Source organism: Panthera tigris, chromosome A2, assembly GCF_018350195.1.
Source record: "Panthera tigris isolate Pti1 chromosome A2, P.tigris_Pti1_mat1.1, whole genome shotgun sequence".
Taxonomy (NCBI): domain Eukaryota; kingdom Metazoa; phylum Chordata; class Mammalia; order Carnivora; family Felidae; genus Panthera; species Panthera tigris.
The window spans coordinates 26,683,831-26,709,832 of NC_056661.1; the positions used below are offsets into that span (position 1 = coordinate 26,683,831).

General features: G+C 38.3%; 1 protein-coding gene across 13 annotated transcripts in view; it reads right to left on the reverse strand.

Moving 5' to 3' along the window:
- The window catches only part of CFAP20DC (CFAP20 domain containing), a 237,477-nt gene that overhangs the window by 163,970 nt on the left and 47,505 nt on the right, over nucleotides 1-26,002 (reverse strand). The window contains exons 4-6 of one of the 13 annotated variants that reach the window (XM_042979301.1): nucleotides 17,785-17,971; nucleotides 16,025-16,180; nucleotides 15,032-15,141 (exon numbers count right to left, since the gene is read on the reverse strand). The exons of the other annotated variants lie outside the window; for them this stretch is intronic. Coding sequence (XP_042835235.1) covers nucleotides 15,032-15,051 — 20 coding nt within the window. The 5' untranslated portion in view covers nucleotides 15,052-15,141; nucleotides 16,025-16,180; nucleotides 17,785-17,971. The remainder of the gene's footprint in view (nucleotides 1-15,031; nucleotides 15,142-16,024; nucleotides 16,181-17,784; nucleotides 17,972-26,002) is intronic. 13 annotated transcript variants of the gene reach the window in all.

Sequence of the window (26,002 nt, forward strand, 5' to 3'; positions counted from 1 at the left end):
CTATAGACCACAGGGGCTGCATCCCACCAGGATGTCCAGGACCATGGAAACATGTACAGAGCATCTCCCAGAAGTGTCCACTTGAAGAGAGGAGGTGGGAGCATATATTCTCTACCTTCCAACTCCCCGCAATGGTTAAGGGTTGCCTTGGGGGGCCTAACCTCCCTAGTATTTTCAGGCTATGCCTATCTGTGGGTGGAGTAGTAGGTTCCCACAACATCAAACAAAGTCCTGGATGGCACTTTATATGGGAAGCTATCCAAGCAAGCTTGCTCCAAACCACCCACTGCAGCTGCAGCTGATATCGGACGTGGACCCAGAGGACGTGACATGGAACACTGGAGTGGGCTGCCACAATGACAATACCAGCATGCTTTCTACTTAAACATACTCTCCCTCCTGTTGTTTTTTGGTGCCTTTGCTTATGCGTTTCCCTTGAAAGCCCCTTCTCTGATTATGCCAGCTGAAATTATATTCATCCATCACAGTTTGGGTTGTAATGCTACCTCCTCCCTGAAAACACCTCAGACTCCAAATTAAAAATAATTACATCTTTTTTTTTTTTTTTTTTTACTCACCACAGCATGTTTTTCAACCTCTATTACTGAATTTCTTTCATTCCCTCTTGGTGTTCTAGGTCAGTAACTACAGTCCACTTTATGGGCCATAATCTGATGCAAATATGCAAATCTTTTCCTTTGTTTTCATGGGTGAATAACATGCAGTTCCATAAATTTCAGTTTTATCACTTCTAGTAACATTCTAATTGAGTTTAAAAGGGTTACTAGCATTTGGTACTCCCAAGCCCATTTTAGAGTTTCAAGCAGTCTCTCATTCTAAACTCCGCAAAGAAGTCTGACTGCCCTGAAAGGTTTGGTGATTTGTAAGAGTTCCCAGTACACACATGTACAAACACAACAGAGGTGGGATTTCTGCAGTTTGGGGAAAGGACAATTCATTATCAATTTATCATCAGTGTTGTCTTAATAGTAGTTTCTGAGTACTGCTTTTTTTTTTTTTTAGTGATCAATTGTTATTATTCTAGACTACTCATTATCAACAAGTGTGGAAATAAGCTGTAATGGTTAAGAGCATTAATTTCAAAGCCATACTTTCTGTGTTCAAATTCTGGCTTCACCATTTCTTAGCTGTGTGACAGCGGGTATGTTACTTAACCTTTTGTACCTCAGTTTCTTTATTAATAAAACGTGGAAAACCATAGTACTCATAAGACTGTTGTGAGGACTGCATATGTAAGCGAATATAAGAAAAATGCTCAGAATAGTGCCTGGCACACAGAAAATTCTAACTAAGTACTAACCATCGTCATCTTGGGTGGTTGTGGATTGTTTAGTGAATGCTATGTATTTTTAGCCTTTCATTTTCTACTAACTAAAATATTTATTAAGAAAGAAAGGCCCCCTGGGCTGTAAGGCTCCCTAAGAACCATACAGTGGGTACACAGCCCAACTTTGTCCTTGTAGAGGTCAGGTCTTTAGTTTGCACAATAGTTCTCCATCAGACCTAGCCATTACGGCTCTGATCTCTGGAAGAATTTCTAAATGCTCACGTGCCCAGTTTAGGACAGAGGTATTAGGACTAAGCCACTCATATGGTGATGAGAACTTATTCTACTGTCTTTGCAAAAATAAATATGCAAACCTTCCCTATCTCATAATCAAGAATACTTGGTTTTGGAGGGAAAACAAAATCATGTGCTAAGCTTAAATGGTTCTGAAAGCAAGCTGAATTGCTACTTTAAAAAAATTAAAATTAGTCATTCATGAGAGAGAGAATATAAATGCATATGTGTGAACTACTTAAAAGCTTCATTATGCTCATGTGCTCATGTGCTTTTTTGGGGACAATTTAGTTGCTGTAAGGAAGGCTGCTTGTAAAACAGCTCTTCAGTTGTAATGCAGGCTTGATTTTCACCATCTCAAACCTCCTGTGACCTAACAAAGCAGAAAAAGACAAGCAACACTGGCATTGCTCCTCTTACACTTAAAGATATATATATTTTTAAAAACCCATATATGAGTTAATACATTTTTATATCTGTAAGTGAGCATTCATAGCTAAGGGTCAGCAATGTAATAGAAAAAGTAATGAGACCATGTTGAGAAAAAATGGGGTAGTCAACAGGAAAATCAACCTCATTTATTATAATATTCTAGTGATCAGCAGGTGTATAACTCTTTCAGCTATGGTCATTAACGACATTCATTCCAAACTTAACATCTACATTTGCAAACCATTTGAAAGTAAAATTACTTTCCAATTCAGTTTCCAATTTGCTTTTATATCTTCATCTTTGATTGACAATTTTTTTTTAACAATGGCAACCTCAGTGAGTATTTGAGTAAATGGTAGCAACCATCCAATAGTGTAGATAAACTCATCCATTTAGATTACCTATTCACTTTTCTTCCGTATATACAATCATTTACAACCACTGAATGTTCACTTCAGTTTAAACTTGCAAAACTGATGTCAGGCTTCTGGTGATTAGATTCATTTATTAGAATTATTTGTTCTTAAAGCCAAAGTGGTATTTATTTTTTTTATCATGACCTAAAAATGACCAAATTTGAATGCACACCTTCAGTGATGCCATCAAATAACTCCAGGTATAATTGCAAGAAAATAGTGAGTTTGCAAAATGGTACATTTAAATGTGTGCAATGATGTTTAGGTATATAGTTAACATGGCTGTGTACTGAAATTTAAAGTCATGTAGAAGACGCATAAGATACATTCATTCCTATGCTTCATGATCACCACAGGGAATTTTATTCCATTAATCTTTCCCAGATCCTTTCTACTGAAGTTTAATTCATTGAGGATTCTTTTGTCCTTTATAAAGAAGAATAGGAATTCTGAACCTAAGATGCTTTCATATGTTTAGTAAAACACATGGAGCCCTCTTTTTATAATGAGCATTCATTACAAGGCATATTTCACAGGTATGACGTTAATAACTGGTACTCTTTGAATTTTTCTCTGAATATAATTTGATCCCCTCTTAAAAAGCAGCTTTATTGAGGCATAATTTACATGCCACAAAATTCACCATTTTTAGGTGCATCTTAATGGCTTAGTTAGGTAAGTGTCCAACTCTTGATTTCAGCTCAGGACATGATCTCACAGTTCATGGGATTGAGCCCCACACTGGGCTCTGTGCTGTCAGAATGGAACCTGCTTGGGATTCTCTCTTTCTGTCTCTCTGCCCCTCCCCTGTGTGCATGCTGTCTCTCTTTCTCTCTCTCTCAAAATAAAAAAATAAACTTAAAAAAAAATTCACTACATTTTTAGTATATTTAAGGAGTTATGCAACTATGACCAGAATTCAGTTATTGAACATTCCCATCATCCAAATAGATCCTGCATACCTGTCTACAGTCAGTTCCACTCTCATCCCCACCATCAGGCTATCCTGAATCTGGTTTGGGTCTGGAAACTTGTCTTCTCTAGATATTTCATATAAATGGAATACAGAATATAAATTTTTTTGCATCTCACATCTTTCACTTAGCACAATGTTTTTGACATGCATCCATACTGTAGCTTGTATCATTACTTCTTATTGCAGAGTAGTATTATAACATATGGATATGCCACATTTTGCTTATCCATTCACCAACGGAACTGACAGAATTGTAGTTTGTCTCCAGCTTTGGCCAATCTAAATAATGATACTAAGAACATTCATGTTCAACTCTGGGTGTAGTCATGTTTTCACATTTCATAGGCTAACACCCAGGAAGACAGCTATTGTGCTGGGTATGGGGTGGTATCTCACTGTGGTTTTATTTTTTTAATTTTCTTAAGTTTTTATTTAAATTCCAGTATAATTAACATACAGTGTAATATTAGCTTCAGCTGTACAATACAGTGATTCAACATTTGCACACAACACCCCACACTCATCAGAACAAGTGCCCTCCTTAATTCCCATTATCTATTTAACCCATCCCCAACCCATCTCCTCTCTGGAAACCATCAGTTCTCTATAGTTAAGAAAAAGTTCAAAATAGAACTACCCTATGATCCAGCAATTGCACTACTAGGTATTTACCCAAAGAATACAAAAATGCTAATTCAAAGGGATACATGCACCCGAATGTTTATAGCAGCATTATCTACAATATTCAAATTATGGAAACAGTCATTGTGGTTTTAATTCGCATTTCCCTAATGACAAATGATGTTGAGAATATTATCATGTGCTTTTTAGCCATTTATCTATTTACTTTTATGAAATGTCTATCCAAATCTTTTACTAAGTTTTAAATTGGGTGATATATTTTTTTTTACTATTAAATAGTAAGAGTTCTTTTCATATTCTGGATACAAGAATGTTATCATATATATGATTTGCAAATATTTTCACCATTCTGAGGCTGTCTTCATTTACTTAAAGGTGTCTTTAAATGCAAAACTTATATTTTTTTATAAAGTCCAATTTATTATTTTTTATTTTTGTTTTGTTGACATATCTACAAATGCTTTGCCTAACCCAGGGTCATGAAGATTTCCTACTGTTTTCTTTCAGAAGTTTTATATTTTTAACTCTTATATTTAGGTCTACAACCCATTTTGAGCTAATTTCTGTATATGGTGTGAGGTAAGGTTCTAATTTTTTTGCATATGGATATCCAAATGGCCCAGCATCATTTGCTGAAAAGACTATTTTTTTACCTACTGAATTGCTTTAGCAACTTTGTAAAAAAAATCAACTTATCATAAATGTAAGGTTTTATTTCTGTATGCTACTTCATTTATCTATCTTCTTCATGCCAGTACCACACTGCCTTCATTACTGTAGCTTTATACTAAATTTTGAAAGTAGTAAAGATAAGTCCTCCACCTTTGTTCTTCTTTTGCAAAACTGTTCTATTACGAATCTTTGAATTTCCATATAAATTTTATGATCAGTTCATCAAATGCTGGAAACATTATGGTAAGTGAAAGAAGCTAAACACAAAAGACTACATACTGTATGGTTCCACTTATATGAAATGTTCAAAATAAGCAAATCTCTAGATGGAAAGAAAGGGCTGGGAGTAGCAGGAGGCGGGGAGTAACTACTCATGGATGCAGGTACTTTGTGGGTGATGAAGCATTCTAAAATTACGCAGTGGTGATGGGTGTACAACTCTATGAAATATACTAAAAACCACTAAATCATACATTTTAAGGGGAGAATTTTATGGTATGTGGATTACATCTCCACTAAAAAAAAAAGCTGTTATGAGTTCAATCACTTATTGGTGATGGGACTTTGGATAATGGGAAATATAGCAGAAAGATACAGAAAAGAGTAAGCATCACCTTTGTTGGTGATGCCCTTGTGCTTTTGGAAAACATTCATTCGATGACCCACAGTCATTGCTGTAGGTTCAACTGTGTTCCCCGGAAAAATATGTCCAAGTCTTAAATCCCTGGTACCTATGAATGTGACCTAATTTGGAAAATGGGGTCTTTGCAGAAATAATTGAATTAAGATAAAGTCATGCTGGGTTAAAGTGGGCTGTAATCCAATGATTGGTGTCCTTATAAGAAGATGGAAATTCAGACATACACACACAGAGGGTACCATGTGACTACAGAGCCAGAAACTTGAGTGATGCATCTATAAGCCAAGAAATGCCAAAGATTGCTGGCAACTGCCAGAAAAGCTGGCAGAGAGGGGCATGGTAGATTCTCATTAAGTGTTTCAGAAGGAACTAACCCTGCTGACACCTTGATCTGGGACTTTTAGCTTCCAGAACTGTGAGATAATACTGTTGTTTCAAGCCACCTAGTTTGTGGTGATTTATTATGGCAGCCCTAGGAAACTAACACAGTAATATTTACATCTTTATTATTAAAGACAAAGGGTTTCAGGAACTAGAGTCAACCTCTTGGGAGTTTCAATTCCTTCATCTATAAATTGGGGATAGTGCTCGCTTCAGCAGCACATATGCTAAAATATAAATTGGGGATAATAACATCTGTCTATTCATCATGCTGAAAAATAAAGAACAAATAAATAAATAAATACAATTAAAATTAAAAAAATTATAAACATGAAAATGAGAACACTGCTACCTGTGAGAAAAAAGGGAAATTTGTTTACACAGCCATCAAGTGCTAGATACTATTCTATTTGTTGGGATAGGTGGTGTGCACAGATGTTTGCTTTATTAATATTTTATGATATATTTCTTGGGCATATGAGTGATAGTCAAACCCTTTCTGTACTATCCCCAGAAAATCAATGTAAAAAAATAGTTCCTTTTAATGTCCTACTCTCTTGTCTTTTTTGGCTATATTAATAAATAAATACAATAAAATACAAAATTATAAAAAAGAAACTGTGAAGCACTTTGTAAATATAGGATATTACTCCTCCAGATGTATGTTTCTAATTGATTTGTCAGCTCTAATTTATTGGGTTTTCTCTTTCCTTTTCTTCAAGATCATCTGTTTTCAAGCAACATTCACTTCCTTAGAAAAGCTACAGCCTGGATGCTAGAATTCTCTAACATAAAAGTGAGATGTCAAACCATGGAACTCTCATACCACTCACTCTCCTAACCCTACCTCCCAGCACCCCCACTCGAAAAACACACTTTGTCATAAATTGTCAATGAACTCACGTTTATTTTAGGAAATACAACACCAATGCACTGCAACCTTTTGTTTATACATAGGGTTAGGGGACTGCTTGTTCCATAACTGACTATTGTGTTGCACTGAATACTATCATTATAAATGATCACGTTTTGAAGACCACCATAAAGAAGATATTTGGCACTAAAAGTACGTTTTTCACAAATTGTAAATCAGGATGCTCAATTATCAATATAAAATACTACATAAACTCTGATTATTAGGGGTTTCTGAATATTTAGAGTCTTGAAAAAACTTTTTAAAACTTTTGCCCTCAGTGAAAATTTGGCAGAATCCAACAAGGGCGGGGGGAATCTGTTAAATGTCCTTGAACACCTCCAGATTTTCCCTCCCTCTTCATCTCTGCTTTCCTGATTGTATCACTATAGCTGTAGAAGATTATGAACCTTTAGGTAATGTATACATTCTTTTACTCACATGAAAATCTCACGTGTCTTAAATGGAGAAGATTTTACAAGTACGTAAAGATACACTTATATGGACGTTCATTACAACATGGAGAGAAAAACAAATAGAGAAATTTTAGATAAGTATGTTATGCTATACCCAGGCAATAATACATATAGCAGCTACTAAAAAGAATGAGACAGATTAATATGTAGTAACATGGAAAGATTCCCAAGATAAATAAAAGTAGGTAGGCCCACTGTCACCATACCAAACCAATTTCTATAAAGTATAAATGGTAGATTCTCTTTGTGGAAAAAAGAATTATAATACCACACACACACAGAGTTCATCTCTGCAGGCACTCACAAAAACAGTTACCTTTAGAGAATGATTTCAAAGATTCTTAATTTAGGTATGGATTGCTTTTATTATATAATTTCTAAATGGAAGAGCTTTAGCCCATATGGACAAAGCAATGATTAGTAGTTTACTATCTGAAATAAAATAAATAATCTACGCAGACAACGATATATAAAAAAGAAGGTTTAAAAAAACTCTTTACTTCTCGGGACCTCAAAAAAGATATGCAACATTTCACAGGTACCACAAGGGAATTGTAGCTAGGGTTTTGCTGCTAGGCCCATACTCATGTGGGGAATCAATAGACCATCCTTCGAGGTAAGAGCACAACAATTTACTTATAGTGGTTTATCGAGTGCTTAGTTCAATACGAGTGGACATTTTGTCAATAACATTCTAATGGATGCTATGGATGACAGTTCAGTGCTATAATATACAAGCTGGAAGGCCATATAATAAAATCTATAGGTCCCTGGAGTCAGAGGATGATCATTTGTAGAGGAACTAAAGAAAAACACCAAGAAATGTCTCACTGTAGAGCCTAATAATTGTTTTGAAGTAAAAAGCAAATAGATTTGGTTATGATGGATTGCATTAGTGGCAACACATTGGTGCCATTTTTATACATTCTTTTATCTTAAAATATTTTAGTAAATGAAAGGTAAAATTAGAAAGCTTTCCTTCATTTGAATTAGGCTGGAAGCTTATCAATGTAAACACATTTCCCAATTAAGTTAGACAACACATAGAATTCATCACCTGAATCCTGTTGGTTAGAAATAAGAGCTTGAGATGAGAAGCAAATTAACTTGTTCAATTCCATAGTCAATTCACAAGTTTCCAGCAGAAGGCTAATGTGGTCACATGAGCTATATCTGTACCAATTTTCAAAGCAAGGAAGTGTTCCCAGAAGGCACAAAACTACTGCTCGTTTAAAAAATATATCCAATTAGATATCAAGATAATTTTATGGGGAGAAGATAATACCTGTCATTTTCACATTTTATTTCTGAAGCATTCACTATTCCCTTTTTCTTTTCCCTAAAGCTAGATTTATGTATTATTCAATATTCTGGGAGGAATTAAAATGTGCATTCAAATAGTTCCTATAGACTTATATCTGGGAGCTTCTGGGTTCTCTTCTCTCTCTTTCTCTCTCAAACATTCTTTTCCTTGGGGACTATTTTCCACTCCCCCCTCTGATTTTAAATGTTTTCTGTATGTTGACAATTCAATCTACATCCCTAGCCCTGATTCATTCCTTGAACTCCAAACTGCTTACTTCAAACCTTTCCTGGATATTCCACAGACATTGCAAATGAAACCCATCAAGAGGAAAACCAACAAAAAGACTCTTAACTATAGAGAACAAACTGATGGTTACCAGAGGGGAGATGGGTGGGGGATGGGTGAGATAGGTGATGGGAATTAAGGAGTACACTTGTGATGAGCACAGGGCGATGTATGGAAGTGAATCACTATATTGTACATCTGAAACTAATAACACTGTATGTTAACTGGAATTTAAATAACTTTAAAAAAAGACCCCAATTCCCATCCTCACTACTCCCAGCAGGGCTCAAATCAGAAACCTAAGGGATTTCCTCTCTTCAAGTCTATCAGTTCTATGTTGAATCTACTCATTTCTCTAACTCTTATACTGTCACTCTGGTCCAAGCACTATATGTCTTGCCTGCACAGCCTTCCAGCTGGTCTCCCTGCTTCCATTTTTATCCTCCTTTCCCTAGTCAAGACTCTCAAGTGCATCCAGAGTGACCATCTTACATGGGGATCTATTAGCCTGTCTTATGTCAGTAACTTCACGCTGCTCTGAGAACAAAATCTACGTTCCTAGCTCACAAGGTCTATAAATTATCCTGCCTCACTTACCAGGTCTCATTCTCTATAATCAGGAACCTCAAAGGAAAAAAAAAATCACTCTACATGGGTTAAATGAATGCCATGAAATATCTCCTCACAGAGGTATGGGCAGGGTTGAGGGAATGAGGGATGGTTAGACACTGAAAGGTAACAACAGAGGGCAGCCATAACCATTCCTAGGTGTATAAGGGCAAGAGGAGGACTGGAGACAGAGCAACTGGATCTTCGTAGGAGGGGTCCTGCAGAAGGAGAGGGAAGAAGTACCCTGACTTCTCTCTTCCTGTCTTCTGATCTCCTGATGATACTTCCCACTGACTGAAAAGGCCTGAGATTGAGGGAGTCGGGTGATTAATACAATGTGATGTGGGGGAACAGAAGGCATGTGCTGCCCTGGATACAGAGCACATGAGAGAAGACAGTCCGTGGATCTGGAGGGGTGGAAGGAGATAAAGCAGCATGCATGCCAACCTCATTTGTGCCACTGTACAGCATCACACCTGGTATACTCTTGTGACAGGAATTTGCACGGGGCTTTTCTTTCTGTGGCTTTTTCCTTCCAGAGCTGGTTTTTCATCCTCCTTCAAGTCTTAATTTAAATATCCTTATTGCCCTACCTAAGAACAGGTACCACCTTGGGTAATCCTTTGCCTGTTTCCTTCAGAGTACTTACCAGATTTGTAGTTATGTACTTGCTTTTCTCTGCCTTCTCCTTCAGAATATGAGGGCAGCGGCAATGTGACTAGCAGATGCCTGCCATACAGTAGGTGCTCAGTAAATATTAGCTGTATTAATGTTGGCCAAATTAGATAACAAAATCATAAGGCTGTGTCTAGAGACAATGGACTTACAGAAACATCTGCATGAATTCTAAACTGAGGTTGCATTTGGGAAAACCCACTTAATCTTTATTTTTCTGTAAGGCATGGTTTTAGCTTTTAAAAAAAATCTTAATGCAAAGTAAAAATCTACATTAATAGATGTTCCATTCCTTGTTTACTTAAAAGGAGAGTGTCTATTATGGCACCAAGGGTCTAAAAGAATAACTGAATCATTTAAAGGCAAGGTTTATGCTCATTTCTTTTACTGCTGTTTCTATAGCAATAGCATAAAATTACCTGTTTTGGTCTGTGATGCTCTTGGTCCTAGAGTATTAGTCATTTCAACACCTTTTTCATTTTAATTGAAATAAGGTAACAAAAGAACAGGGAGTAGATTTGAATGTGGCAACACTTGGCTGTAGCTAACATTTTTTAGATATAAGAAGATGGCAGGTGCAAAGCATAATCCACAGTGGTGACAACTCTTCCACATGATCATATGTTTAAACATCTACGTGCTTCTCTCACCTCCTCTGAAAGAGGAGCATGAGCTGATTCTAAATTTCAAAGCATTTTAACCTACAAATGACAAGGGCCTATTTGATTTTGCAGAAAGTCTATAAAAAGCAACCTTTGGTTTCACTAATACACCACATTATTTTTAAAGACAACTGCATTTATTTTTTATTATTATTTTTAAATTTTTTAACATTTATTTTTTATTTTTGAGAGACAGAGCATGAGCAGGGGAGGGGCAGAGATCAGGAGACACAGACTCTGAAGCAGGCTCCAGGCTCTGAGGTGTCAGCACAGAGCCCAATGCAGGGCTCAAAGCCATGAACTGTGAGATCATGACCTGAGCCGAAGTCGGATGCTTAACCTGAGCCACCCAGGTGCCCCAAGGCAACTGTATTTATAATTGGCACTCTCCACTTAGGATTCATTCAACAAGGTGCACCTCAACATCTAAGCAGTTAACAGATGAAAAGTGGTTATGAGTGTTGGCAGGGGAAGGAAAGCCAGGAAACACCTGATTCTGGAAGGAGGCGAATGGGGAAGTCAAAACACACAAGGAAAGGGAGGAGGATCAAGGAAAACTGGAAGGTAAAAGTAGTTGTGAAAGAATGCTGCCGACACATGGGTCACTGCTTGCAGGCCTAACGACACCGTCACCCTTCCCGAAGGAGGGAGAGCAGCAGCACTGGCAGAGGAGAGCTGTGTGTGTTATAAGGGCCATTACTGTCATCACCTGGCATCTCCAAAGGGCAACTGGAGTGAGCACAGGCCATGGGAGCAGGCCAGGTTAGCTTTAAATCCTGGTCACTATCTGTGAAACTTGAACAAGTAATTGTCAGAGCATTCATTTCTTCATCTGTAAAATGGGGCTAATAATACCTCACTTGCAAGGTTCTTGTGAAAACAGGAGGCTAGCCCTTTTTATGCCATCTGTTGCTATGCCCAACCCCTGCTGGTACTTAAATTGGACCAAAATACCTGAATTAGTCTTTCTCAGCTAGAAATGCTCATGTTGCATGTATGAAGACCTACAATCAGAATTAAAAGAGGTGAAATAGTTGAAGCAAATGTTTTTCATAAGCAACAGTAATCAGGAAGTATGGAGTAACTTCTAAAAGATGACAGCAGCCATCTTGGCAAGCACTAGCGTAAGTCCTGACTGTGGCCAGGAACCTACATCGTGCTTGGGGCTGGGATACTGGCCCTGTGGGGATTCCGTGTGTCACAAACAGTGACCATATGGCAAGACTGTGGGGATGTAAAAAAATCTGGACATTGATTATTCCCTCGTAAAAGTTTTATAGCTTTTCTGTCAGATATTTGGGGTGGTAAAGGCATGGCCGTGGATGTTACTGGAGGATGTCCTTCCTGGAGTTACTGCAGCCCAAGAGGAGAGGGTCTGGAAACTGGTGAGAGAGCACCAAGGCCTGCAAGGCCCTTCGTTCTGGCCTAGAGTAGGGAGAGACCAGCAGAACACAGAAAACAGAGGGACACAAGGCAGATTCACAAGGACCCCTACGGCCACCTTCCTACCCTTCAGGTTTTCACGATCCTCATACCATCTCTGACTCCCCCACTCTTTCGCATTCTAATATTGTCCCAACCCTGACCTTCACACTCCCATCTTCTTTCTGAGCTTCAGAAGCCAAAGGCTTTTTTCCCTATTCCTGATTTGTCAGGTTGCAAATCTCAACTAAAAGCAATCTAACTGCCTCATAGTTGACAGCTCCCCAGCTGACAGAATGTTAAGAAAAATCGTTAACTGAAACAAGGCAACATGGGGGAGATATTTCTGAACTTGGGACTTCCTGGCACTTCTAATGCAGGGGTTCCCATGACCACATTTTGAGAAACATGGCTGACTTCACTGGAAAAGCACTCCTTGGGCTTTCAATTCTTGTCAATCCCTACCTCTTTTTGGCTACCTTCTGAAATATCCACTCTATTCCTAGGTCCTAATGCATTCTTGCTATATTATTTAAGCCTAACCTTAACCGGGGTTCTTTATTATTCTGCTCATGGTGGTGAGGCTATGATTTGTCAGATGCCTTATGCCAGGGCTCAAGCTTTAGAAGTTACTACCCAATGAGGTCCCAAAGGGCTTGCTTCTTTGGAGCCAGAGGCAGGACTGGATGGTATGAACCTTCAAATAAGGAGAATTATAAAACTTGCAATTCAAGTGAAGGCAGTGTGGGAGAAGAGAACAGGCTTTTCGGACTATCTGAACACAAATCGTGGTTCTTCCATTTATTAGCTATAGCGCTTTGGGCAAATTAGGGCTCTCTCTTCTCAATGTCCTCATCTTAGGACATCTTAGGACATCTTAGGAACAAAAGTAGGCTCTATCTACCTTGTAGAATTGCTATGGGGATCAGATGTGATAATGTATGGAAAATGCTTAGCATAGTCTAAATAAGGCATATCTGTGCTTTATGTGTTAACTGTGAATTGACTAAGTTTTGCTCATATTCCAGATCTTTAAGGTTATAACAAAGCATTTCTCCAAGCGTTTGAGCAAAATCAAAGCTCCTGAGAAATGAGCCACTCTTGATCATCCACCTTTGTACAAAAAGAGGATGGCTCTTGGTATGACAAGAATACAATCTGGGTTCTGAATGTCTATAAGAGAATGTCAACTCAGTCTGGTATCTACAGTACATTGATCTCACCTGAAGCACCAGCACTGAATGTCAGCACTTATGCACGTGTCAAAAAATTCGGCTATGAACTGACTGAATCTAGCACTTGCCAAAGGCTTGCTTGAGATGTCTGATGTTCCGAACCATATTATATTTCCCCCGCTAAAGAAATGCCTTCACAAAGTTGAGATTTAATGTTTCGTCCTCAGGGTTTTTTTTTTTTTTTTTTTTTTTTTTTTATGGAGAATCAATATAAGAAAAATCCATTTGAAGAAAACTTTATGTCTTTTGCAGAAATCATATCCCGGATGGCAAATAGGTTTCATCTTACGTGCCAACATCAAATGACTGGTAGTGACTGGAGTGCTCTGTTAAGAAGGATTGCAAGGTTGCCATGATCGATTAGCATGGTCTGCCGGGGACACCAGCGAGGAGCTGTGGTGCCTCTGTGATACATCTACCCACGTTCCCACTGCCACAGCTGAGGGCACGGCTCACTGTGCAACATGCTGTACCTTGTAGGAGCACCTCCTCACTGTACACGTCCCATAGGCTGCTCACCACTGAGTCTTTGCACTGTGAATCCTTCTGTCAAGCTGCCCTCCTCCTACAATCAAGTAGCCCTCAGAACTTGAAGAAAAGGTTACCTAAAAGTTTCTGAAGTGGACTCACAAAGGGTAAGATTTGAAGACAGGATGCTTCTCAAATCAAGGTCTTAGGGAGCAAGGCAAGGAAATCTAGTGGAGGCTAGACACTATGAATGAAACTTAAGCCTGATTAGTGGTTATTAAGAACACACAGATGAAAGAAGAGGGTTTGAACAGAAGAAGGAGAGTCAGTAGGAGGGAAAAAACACATTTGGAGAAAAATGTTCTGACCATGGGCCATTAGGGCAATGATGGTATTTCAGACAGCTCAAAATGACAAATCATTGCAGTGTGTTTTAAAGAATTCTTTACCAGAACCATTTTAGTGATATTAAATTGTTTAAGTGGCCATCTGTGGAACAGTGCAGCAACCGGGTGGGTTTATGGACCAGTCTGGAACATCCATTAAAATAGCTACACGTGCTGCATGAAAGCTGTTTGTGACTTTCCTTTGCCAATCACAAATATGGTTAATTCCACCTTGGTAGTCATTTTAATTTTCTATAGGTTACTTAAAGCAGAAGGAATGTGGGTGCACTAAATTGTTTCCAATTTAATAAAGAATCTATTTTTTAAAAGCACAAAAACCACATTCAATTTTAGTTACCAGTTTTAGAACTTACGGTTCAGTTTTAAATCTTTTCTATTTGAAAGATTTACACAACAAAATCAGAGCAAAACGTCATAATGGATAAACATAAAAGAGACTGTCTATTCTTATTCTACTCAAAAATTTGCTTACTGGAAATAAGAAATCAAATATTTTATTGTCTAAGCCTAATAACAATCACCACAACACACTAAAATAGAAGTTATTGCTTATAAATGTCAAGAATGATAGTAATAATAATAAACACTTATACAGGGCTTACTCTGTGCCAGCTGCTGTTCTGAGTTCTTTACATTACATTGTAATCTTCAAACAAACCCATGGGGTGTGTCTTATTCTTTCCACTCTATAGATGAAGAAACTGAGACACAGGGACAGTAAGCAACTTGCCTAAGATCACGTGGCTAGTGAGTGTGCGAACCAGGTTTCAACTCTAGGCAGTCTGGTTCTAGCATCTGTCCTCTAAACCACTACAACGTACAACCCCCTCACCTTTGGTCCAGAAATCCCATTTAACCCCTGTGTAAGGCATGATAGGAGGGGTGGGCTCGGGCTATTTTTGAGCTTCATGCCTCTCAGTGTTCCTTTAGTCCCCATGATTACTGTTTAAAGAAAAGGAAAGGATGGTTACGAATTTGGTTGGCAGGAAAGGAAGAATCCAGTTGGCAGGAAAAGCTGGTGACAGGATTCCATCTTGTTTATTAAAATCAGATCTTTTCTACTCACTTACGTGAAAAGCCCAAAAGAACTTCTCCTGCACTCAACCATCAATAATTGCTACTGGCTTCCTATTTCTTCAATTTATGGTGACACCGTATTTGTCAGACATCCCTGAGCGATCACTGGTTTTTGAACTGTGAACTAGCTTAGTGATGAGAGCACAGCTTCTGAATTAGTTTCTGATAAATTTCACCAGAGGGGATGGGAATAATTATCACCCTTTGCCCCACCGCCCTCAAACCACATGTAGACCAACAGAAAATGCAGGGTGCGGAATCGTCACACTGTGAAGATAGATGTAGCCTAATGACATGGAAAGAGATGCCAAATCGTTTTCAACTTTAGAGGGGCCAGCCTTGCAAGATTTAATTAGCTTACAGTTGAGAAGTAATTTGAAGCTTCAAATTATAGTTATTTAGAGACTCTTGAATTGCTCATCCTTTCACTTTATAAAACTACAATATGAGGCAGACTTCTATGGAAAAAATGATTAGAATAATAATAATAAAAAAAAACCCTACCGAGAGGCAATAAAAGGAGTGGGAAGAATCAAGCTTGGGAGCCAGGCAGCCCTGGGTTACAGCCCCACAGGTGCAATGCTGGGCTATTCATGAGCTTCTCTGAGACTGTGTTCTCATCTATAAATTATCATTTGTCTTATGATGTTGTGTGAGCTACAGGGATTTGGTAAAATGCCTGCCATATGTTAACGTTCAATAAATTTTGGTGTACTTAACACTGTTCCTGTTCTCAGTTTATACTAACTCTGAAATCTTCTCTGAGTCTCCATTTCTGAAATCCACTGCTCCTTCCTCTTCACCTCTCCTCGTGCTTTCGGAAATCCATCATCACTGGCCTCACTGCGACAGCCTCTTAATTTGGCTCACACCTTCTAGTTTTCCTCTCAGCATCTTAACACATCTGTAGAAAGACAACCACCAGTGTTATCTTCCTAATTTACATACACAATGAACCGCTTGCTACAGAATAAAATCTGAAAACCTGTGCCTACTTCTCTGCCTTCATCTGCCATCATTCTTCACTCACTCCTATTTCTCTAGCCAAACCAAAATACCAGTGGGATCCCCTGTACATGTGTCTGCTTTGGGGCCTTTCACTTGTTCTACAGCAACTTTTGGAAACATCATCCACTCTATCAAGTATCTAACTCTAACAGGCAAAGAGGGGACCTAGAGATTACTTGCAGACTCCACAGAAATTACACACACTTCTGTAAGCATTTCTCCTACCATTCTATATTATATTTGTACTATATCATTCTCTTTGATAGACTATGAACTCCCTAAAGAAAAACACTGTATCTTTTAAAAAAAAGTTAAAAGTTTGTATTGTATTTTAATATGTATATTATCGAACAACTTTGAGATCCCATATCTGTAACAATGACCTTCCACAAATCTCTAGTTTGGCACAAAGAGACTCCAAATATGAAAAACGTTTCCACAGGACCATGTATCGAACAGAAGGGAAACACATTCATATCCACTGCCTGGACATCAGTGCTGCAGGTCAGCAGGGGCCTTGGTCCTTGAAGGAGGGTGAGGCTGCCATTGGGGCAGCAGCCATCTTGTTCTCCTGGCTCAGGGAGCTTTTCTTAGTTCACCAAAGACCTGGGTTGAGCTGTCTGCTTGTGCAGCACTGACTGAAGAACTGGTGGTGGAGAGTGCCACCTGGCCTGTCCCTTAATGAGGGGGACTTGGCAGGAAGGGGGGCAGGGGGATGAGGGCCTGAGAAGGATCCCTTTTCCAGGGGTTGGAAGAAGTGGAGGCAGTTTGCCCATGACAGGGGGTATTTGTGCCTTGAAATGAGGAATGATCACTTGCTAGCCAAAGACTTGGTGTCTCCAAGCCTTCCAGTTGCCTTTTCCTCCTTTCCAGGTAGTCAATGAGCAGGCTCAAGTCATTCCCATACACTTTCCCTCAGTCAACAGGAAGAGAAGGTGCTGAATGCCTGAAGGGACCGAGGAGCTGGTAAGGTGCCTGCAGTGCAATTCCAGCATGTTCCTGCTGCTCCCGTTCAGAGAAAAATCTCCTGTATTCTTTAGCCACAGCACAGGGCATCTTCCAGGAGCATGTGACAATGTACTAGGGACAAGAAAAAGCTTTTGATACACTCATGAAGCATAATTACGGTGCAAGAGGAATGCAAAATGGGGACCCATCATCTTTAACTTCCTGGAGTGCTCGTGTAAGACTTGATTCAGAGGAGAGGTGCATCATTTCCACCATAAGGCCGTGATCCTGCAACCAACGACCTAGGATGGTTATGTGTTATTCCCTCTGTTCACTGTTGATAGAAACAATAACACAATTGATCTGAAGGCCTCTCTTGATCATGTTCTCTTTGAACCACTTGATTAAAAGTACTGGGAAGGCCCTTCTTTCTGAGTGTCCCTGCCACTGACATCACCAGAATGGACTGGTATCACTCATGGTTGTCTTTGTTCCTTTTTGAATACTCAGCCACATTCTACAGTAATTCTTTAATGCTTAGCATGTCTTTACCCTCCTTTAAGCAGCCCTCTTGGGGAAAATAAGAAATCAGCAGAATAGGTTTATATGGCCTGCTGCTTTTAGCTACTGAAGATCTTCCATATTGTCCCCTGTGAAGCCTGGCCGATGAAGACATCTTAAGTCCTGAGATCACACAGCTGGTAAGCAGCACAGTACTGATCAGCTGCAAAAACTCTATCTGTGGAAGAGTAACAAAACCCACATGTAAAGATCAGCCTGCTAGGACTCCCCAAAAGTATCAAGACATTGTATATTCTCTATCTTTGTACCTCCAGGATCTAGAACAGTGTGTCTACAATCTTATATAGTACATGTTCAATAGATATTAAATGAGAGAACCTCTAAACAGCTTTCCTCAATTAGTTCACTCTCATCTTTCAGTTGGCCTATCAATCATTAGCCATTATTACGTTTCTATATTTTTGGTTAATGATTATTCTTCCTTCATTAGAAAGTAAAGGATTCTATCAGCAATGTGGATTGAGCTAATGAATATTTTCTGCCTGCTACAAACACATAAGTTTGAAAAAAATGAAGTTTAAATGATAAGAGTATGTTGTTGATGAGGTATTAAATGAAGAGGAAATACAAGCCATAGCTGACCAGCAATCAGTTGATGTCAAAGTGTGTGGGGAGCAGGGGGAGGAGAGGAAAGGAGATCTGTCCTAAATAAATACAAGGATCAGATCCTAATATGTGTGTGTATGCATATAAAATTATGGGCAGAGGTCCCAGGACTGTAACACCTATGTGGGGACAGTAGATGTGGCCTTGGGCTTACCTAAGATGAGAAACTAGACCCGAGATTTCTGCATAAAACCAGACCCTGAAATGACTGTCCCCCTCCATGACACAGGTAAGACACTCTTTCACTGCTTCAGGCAAAAAAAAAGCTGGTCTCTAGCCAGGCTCCAGGGTTGAGGAAAAGTCTACTATGAGAAATCAAAACCCCAAACTAAAGCCATGTATGTGAATTTAGTCTGAGTTTAAACTACCCTTATGGCAAGGAAATTCCAAGCTTAAGAAAGACATTTAAAAACTGGTCCTATCTCGGTGAAAAAGCTGGAAGCCAAAAGCCTTGAGGTAGACAGAAGAGAATGCAAAGCTTTTCCAGAGGTAAAACACACCTCAATGAGGACAAACACACTTTCCAAAGTCACTTACCAATGTAAGGAAGGAGGGAGGGAGAGTCAGCAGATGTAAGAAACAGAAGGAACAGCTTCTTTAGAAAACTATTAGAGCTATTACAGCAATCGGAAAACCACTATAAAATAAGTATTATTTAAAACCACAATAAAATAGGATATCATAAACAATAGATTTGAAAAAATACCAAAACTTTTAAAAAGTTTATTTCATTGAAAAAAAAAAAAAAAGGACTGGGAAAACAACATATTAGCTATAGCTAAGGAATAGTGATCTGAGGAAATTACCCCAAATGGAGAGATACAAGAAGAAACGATGAGATGGGAGGGGTGCAAATGAAGTAAAAGGTATCTAAGGTGCTTGCTTTGTAAGGGGATGGGCTAGTGACTTTCAACATTGTTAAGGTCAATATACAGGCTACAAATTTATAAATGTAAAGGTTATAATCCCCAAAAGAATACAAATGGAACCTACAACTTCCAAACTAGCTAAGGTTAAACAAGTACTACATACAAAAACTTGATTTGGATCTAAATGTATAGCCTTAAATTACTTATTAAAAAAGTGAGATTAAGCTTAATAAGTTAAACATTCAACTCAAGAAATCAGGAAAATAATATATTCACAAAGTAGAAAGAAGGTAAAAATTAAGAGAATAACTAAAATAGAACCTTTAGAGTATCAACTAAAGCAAAAATCGGATTCTTTGAAGAGACTAATAGAAGACTTCTGGAAAAATTGGTTAAGAAAAGTACATATTAGAAATAAAAATATAATATTAACATTGTACAGATATGGTAGAGAAAAAACTACATATATATTCCTCTATATCTCTCTCTATAAAAAACTCATACAACTTTTATAGCCCTCTTATATTAAATTTAAAACAAAGTGACACTTTTCTAGAATGGAAATCTTAAAATTGACTCAAGAAAAAAATAGGAAAGCTAAAAATACCTATAACCATTAAACAACCTGTACTGAAGTTCAAAAATCCATACACCAAAAAGCACCAGGTCCAGATATTTTAAAGACAAGTTCTAATCAAACATTTAAAGAACTCAATACATACTGAGATGAGAAAAAAGAGTAAAAGCTCCCCAACTTAATTTATCAAATTTGACCTTATATAAGAATGGAAACAAAAGAATTATAAATTAGTCTAATTAATGGACATATATTTAGAATTCCTAAAAAAATAGAAAATGTATAGCAATGTATAGCAATATCTAGCAATATCTAGCAACGTATAGAACGTCTAAGATGATCAACAGGGGTTATCTCAAGAATGGAAAGATATTTCCACATGAGAATATCTGTGATGAAATCCATGACATTATCAGATTAAGATGAAAAACATGATCAATTCGACAGAGAGAGAAAAAACAGCATTCAATAAAATTCAATATTCATTACTGATAACAAGCCTTAGCAAACTAGGAAAATAAACACATTAATCTGTGATTGAGTTTTATTTTAAAGCTTGTATCAGTCAGGATGGGTTAGGTTATAATAATAAATAACCCTTAAATCTCAGAAGCTTAATGTAAAAGCAAAAGATCATATTTTGTTCACGCAAGTCCCATGGAATACCAAGATGTTCCATTTAACTCTAGTAACTCAAGTACCTAGGATGCTATGTTCTTCCCTAACCACCAGGGCACTGAGATGGGAACATGGTGACTGGCACACTAATTTCTTTTCTTTTTAAATTTTTTTTAGTGTTTATTTTTGAGAGAGACAGTGCACAAGCGGGCATGGGCAGAGAGACAGAGGCAGACACAGAATCTGAAGCAGGTTCCAGGCTCTGACCTGTCAGCACAGAGCCCAATGCGGGGCTTGAACTCATGAACCGTGAGATCATGAGCTGAGCTGAAGTCAGACGCTTAACCGACTGAGCCACCCAGGCACTCCTGGCACACTAATTCCTAAAGCTTCTTCCTAAAGTGACCATGTCACTTCTGTTCATCTTTACTGGTAAAACAAGTCATAGGTCCAACCTAATAAAAGGGTAAGGGTGAGAAAGTGAAATTGTACCATATATCTGGAAGGAAAACCATAATATTCGGAAACAATCCCAATGACTATCTGGGTTATATATTTGAAATATACATAAATATTTGCTCTTCATCCTTGATTCCTGACACAGAGCTCCTAAAACCCTTGGAACTTCCTGACAGAAGTGATAGATTTTTTTTTTTTTAATCCCATAACACACTTTCAACCTTACCTTAGTCTATGCTAATAAGGTGGTTCTTGGTGGGTCCCTAGATACTCCAAAATAGGGGCTGGTTGCCAGAGAAACCAATCATGTGATTAAAAGGTTGAAATGTTCAACCACCAACAGCCAACGATTAATCAAATGTGCCTACTTAATTAGGAACTCTCATGTAACCCCTAAATAGTGGGGTTAAGAGATCAGGGTTGGTAAAGACATCAAGGTGCTGGGAGGGTATGGGCTCTGGAAGCTCAGCACCCCTTTATCCGATACCTTGACATATGCAGCTCTCCTTGGTGGTTCCTGAGTTGTATGTTTCACAATAAAACAGTTGTAGTAACTCTAACGCTTTCTGTCATGAGTTCTGAGTCATTTTAGCAATTATTGAACTTGAGTGTTAAGGAAACCTCCGGGGGTGGGGAGGTGTCTCTGACTATTGGTCAGAATTATGAGTAGCCAGGGTGCTCTATTGCAATGAGTGTCCGAAGTGTGGGAGGTCTCAAGGGACTGAGCCTTTAACCCGTAGGGTCTAACACTAACTGGGAGCTTGTGTCAGAACTGAATTTAACCACTGAGCACCCAGCGGTGTTGAAGAATGTGAGGCTGTCACATACAGCCCACCCACCCCCCCCCCAAAAAACCCCACAAATTAAAAGCATGGCAGATGATTATTATATATACCAGAGTTGAGAACTATTGCATTCAATTATTAACTATTGTATTTCTGTACTTTCATTTGATCCTGAAAGGAAAATATCACTGTACAATATTTACTTTTCAGTTTCCTTTCCTTTCTTTCTCTAAATGGTTATTTATCATTTAAAAAACACTTGCTGGGGTGCCTGGGTAGCTTAGTCAGTTAAGCCGTCCAACTTTGGCTCAGGTGGGGATCTTGCAGTTCATGAGTTCAAGTCCTGCATCCCCCATTGGGCTCTGTGCTGACAGCTCAGAGCCTGGAGCCTGCTTCAGATTCTGTGTCTCCCTCTCTTTCTGCCCCTCCCTAGCTTGTGCTCTCTCAAAAAATAAACATTAAAAAAAATAAAAATAAAACATTTCCCATTTTTGTAAGATATTATTATTCTGCAAATGGAAGCCTGAAGAAAAAACAATAATTTGCCAAGAACATCAATGCCCATGGTTCCAAATGTTATTTTGACATCTTCTGCCAGAAGCTGTCGTAAACTTTTCAGACAGAAGACATTCCTAAAATATTTACATTCTGTGCTTTTTTTTAAAAACCATTTTTTCCAACTTAGATACCAGGAGATGACATTAATACATCACATTTTAAAAAGACTCAATATAAAATTAGCAATAAACTGCACAAGTAAAGGAAAATCATAGATGAAAGGTCAGTGAACATTTTAAAGTCTTTCATCACTCAAATCAATAAAAAATTGAAATTTGTATCATGTTTATTTATTTTTTTATTATGAAATTTATGGTCAAATTGGTTTCCATACAACACATTTTTTCCTTTTATAGATTTACTGTTACTAAAATTGAGACTAGTTAAAAAAATCTAGCTGATGATGTAGAAGACACACAGAATCCAGGTCACTCAATCGTAATTGGCTCTAGATCTGCAATACTAACAGTAGCACATCTTATGAAAAGAAGGCAAGTATATAGAATTAAGACAGCAAGGAAGCCAAAGCACTGAGTAAGAACATGCTGTTTTTAGAATTTTTGCTAATGATGATTACATTTTAAATTCTTCCTAGAGTTTCACTAGATACAGCATTACTCATATCCTGTCTTTAAGAGGTATTCAGTATTACTGAAGTATGGAAAGAGGACACTGTAAGTAGTTCATGACCAAAGTTTTCAAGATTCATTAATGAATTTTTCTAGACATTTCTCACTCAAGGAAGATAAAATTTTGTAACAGAAATCTGTTACATGACAAATCTTTAAATATTAACTTAAAAACAAAAAAGCAATGTTTGACTTGCACACTACTTTCAATAAAATTAGCCAGAACTTAGTTTTCACTTCACAAGAAGATGATCACTTTTCAACAATGGAAGTAAATTCATTTCCATAATTTACATGAAATTTTCAAATAGCAGTAGGATTTTGGAGCCAAGAAAAAATTTAATTAATGCTTACCATATATGGCTTCATTGGGGTAAGGATAAGAAATGAACAATTCATTGATTCATTTTTAGCAAAGCACAGGGAAAGGCATGAGATATAGCAGAAATGGAAAGAATTACGACCTCTGAGAAAGGTGTTCGTCAGGAGTTTCAAAACTAGCTAATCATGTGGATAATGTATAAAAAATTACAGTAAATGAAAGTAATTTGTATCGAGAAAAACTCTCAGTGGAATTAAATGCCTGAGAGGTGCCTGCAGTGAGCTGATGGATAGCATGTAATAAAGTCAGGAGCAAATGAAATGCATTTTGTGCTCTGACAATGCCTTGGGAACTCTGAACTGCAGCCCTAATCAACCCTCAGAGAGGTCCTGGGAGGATGTGGTAGCTGATGAAGAAATTAGCAACTCCAAAGAGGCAGAAAGACTGACACAGTAAATCAAAGCAGAAATGACCGTTTTTCGCGGGCAGTCATTTCTGTATTCTTCCACTACAGGTTATAAATAGCTGGAGAAAAGACATAGTATCTACCACTACCGATGAGCTCATTGCAATGTCCGGTCCTAGGTACTGCACATCAGCTTCCCAGCTGCCAGAATGCTCTTCCCAGCCCTCCACAGGGCTTGCCCATTACTGTCCTTTGGGTCTCTATTCAAATATTACTTCCTGAGGGGTGCTTATCCTGACCACTTTTCCTAAAGCAGACCTTTTTGTGTGCCTTCTCATTATTCTGTATTTACACCATAAACATCTACTTTTTTATTTTATTTTTGAAAACACGGTTTTCTTTCCTGCCTCTAATGTAATATAAACTTCAGGAGGGCAGGGATTTTATCTGCCTTGATCACTGAAAATATTCTCAGCACCTCGAATCACTCTTGACACATAGTGGGCACTAATACATATTAAATAAATGAATAGCAAAAACACTAAAAATATGTTTTCTAGATACACAATCACAAGTGAATGAATGAATAAAGTCTCTTTGCAAAGGAAGGCATTTATAATATTTTCTATACCTTTTGGTCTATACTGTATAAAGTCTGATTGTGTCCTACATCCTCAACAATTTATAGACATTCCCTAAGAAACAAATACTCATCAGTTCCCCCAGAAGAAATAGCAACAGTTACTTTACAAAAGCTAAGAGCTTGCTGCTGTTGGCAGCAGCATATAACTAATGCAGAAATATTAATGATATTTCATTATGGATAGCATCTGCTTTAGGCTGCACAGCACCAAGCATGCCAACTTAAATGTTGTGGAGGCTGAGTAAAATAGTTCCAGCTAAGGAAGTGACAATGACATCTTCGTGACTAAGAAAACAGATATACCCATCTCCAGCCAGACTTCTTCAGCAGTGACCTCTGATAGAAGCTCAGTGACAAACTGCTTACTTCCTAGGAACCCCAGGATGTCCTCTAAGGGCTGAATATGAAAAGGCAAGTTCAATAAATATTCACTGAATATTAAATATTCTTTAATGTTTATTTTTTTTTAATGTTTATCTATTTTGAGAAGGAGAGAGACAGAGTACAAGCAGGGGAGGAGTGGAGAGAGAGGGAGATGCAGAACTGGAAGCAGGCTACAGACTCTGAGCTGTCAGCACAGAGCCCTACACGAGACTCGAGCCCATGAACTGCAAGATCATGACTGGAGCCAAAGTCAGACGCATAATCGACCGAGCCACCCAGGCACCCCAAATGCTTAAATCATTCATTCATTTTTAAAAAAAATTTTTGTTTTTATGTTTATTCATTTTTGAGAGAGACAGAGTGTGAGTGAGGGAGGGAGAGAGAGAGGCAGACACAGAATCCAAAGCAGGCACTGGGCTCTGAGCTGTCAGCACAGAGCCTGATGCGGGGCTCAAACCCACAAAGTGTGAGATCATGACCTGAGCCGAAGTCGGGCGCTTAACCGACTGAGCCATCCAGGTGCCCCTCATTCATTCATTTTAAATGAATAAATTACACTCTCCCAGAATAATATCCTTGGCTTAGATTACTTACTTTCATAAAAGTAAATTAGGTTTCAACACAATTATTCTAGACAAGTTGGCAAAATATAGAAATTTCAAGTAGGTTCAAAATTCAGCTTGGTTGACTTAGTAACATCACTGCTGCTAAACAGTAACATCACTGTTGCTTAGTAAGCAAACTAAGTTATCGAGTTTTAAAGGAAGTCACATAAAGCTTGTTGCAACCCTGTGAAATGGGTTAGCAGGGCTATCTCCGTTTCACCAATAAGGAACCTGAGGCACAGAGAAGTTAAATGATGTGCCTGGAGTCTCATGCCCAGCAAACGGCAAAGCCAGGATTCAGACTCAGACAGTCTGGTTCTGGATGTGTGCTGTTAATCACTAATCTAACCAGTGTTATTCCCAGGTGCTTGCCTGCAAGCATATTGTTACCAGTCCATGACCAGTGAAGTACCGAAACTGAGAGTAAGTATTCAGAAACTTACATAGCAATCTGACACTGTTATGACACCCCAGTATGTGATCACTGGACTCCTCTTGTTGGACAGGGTACAGACCAGGTTAGGAGTTGTCAAAGGCATGTGAATGGCATGTGGCCCTAACTATGCACCAGTAATATGTTGGTATTAGATGAACAGGAAATTCAACAACAACAACAACAATGAAACACCTCTACTTTAAATAGTTTGAGAAGCCCTCTTCAATGCTGACCTCATTTGAATTCTCAGATTATCCCATCTCAGATGGAAAAGAATACTGGGGATATCAC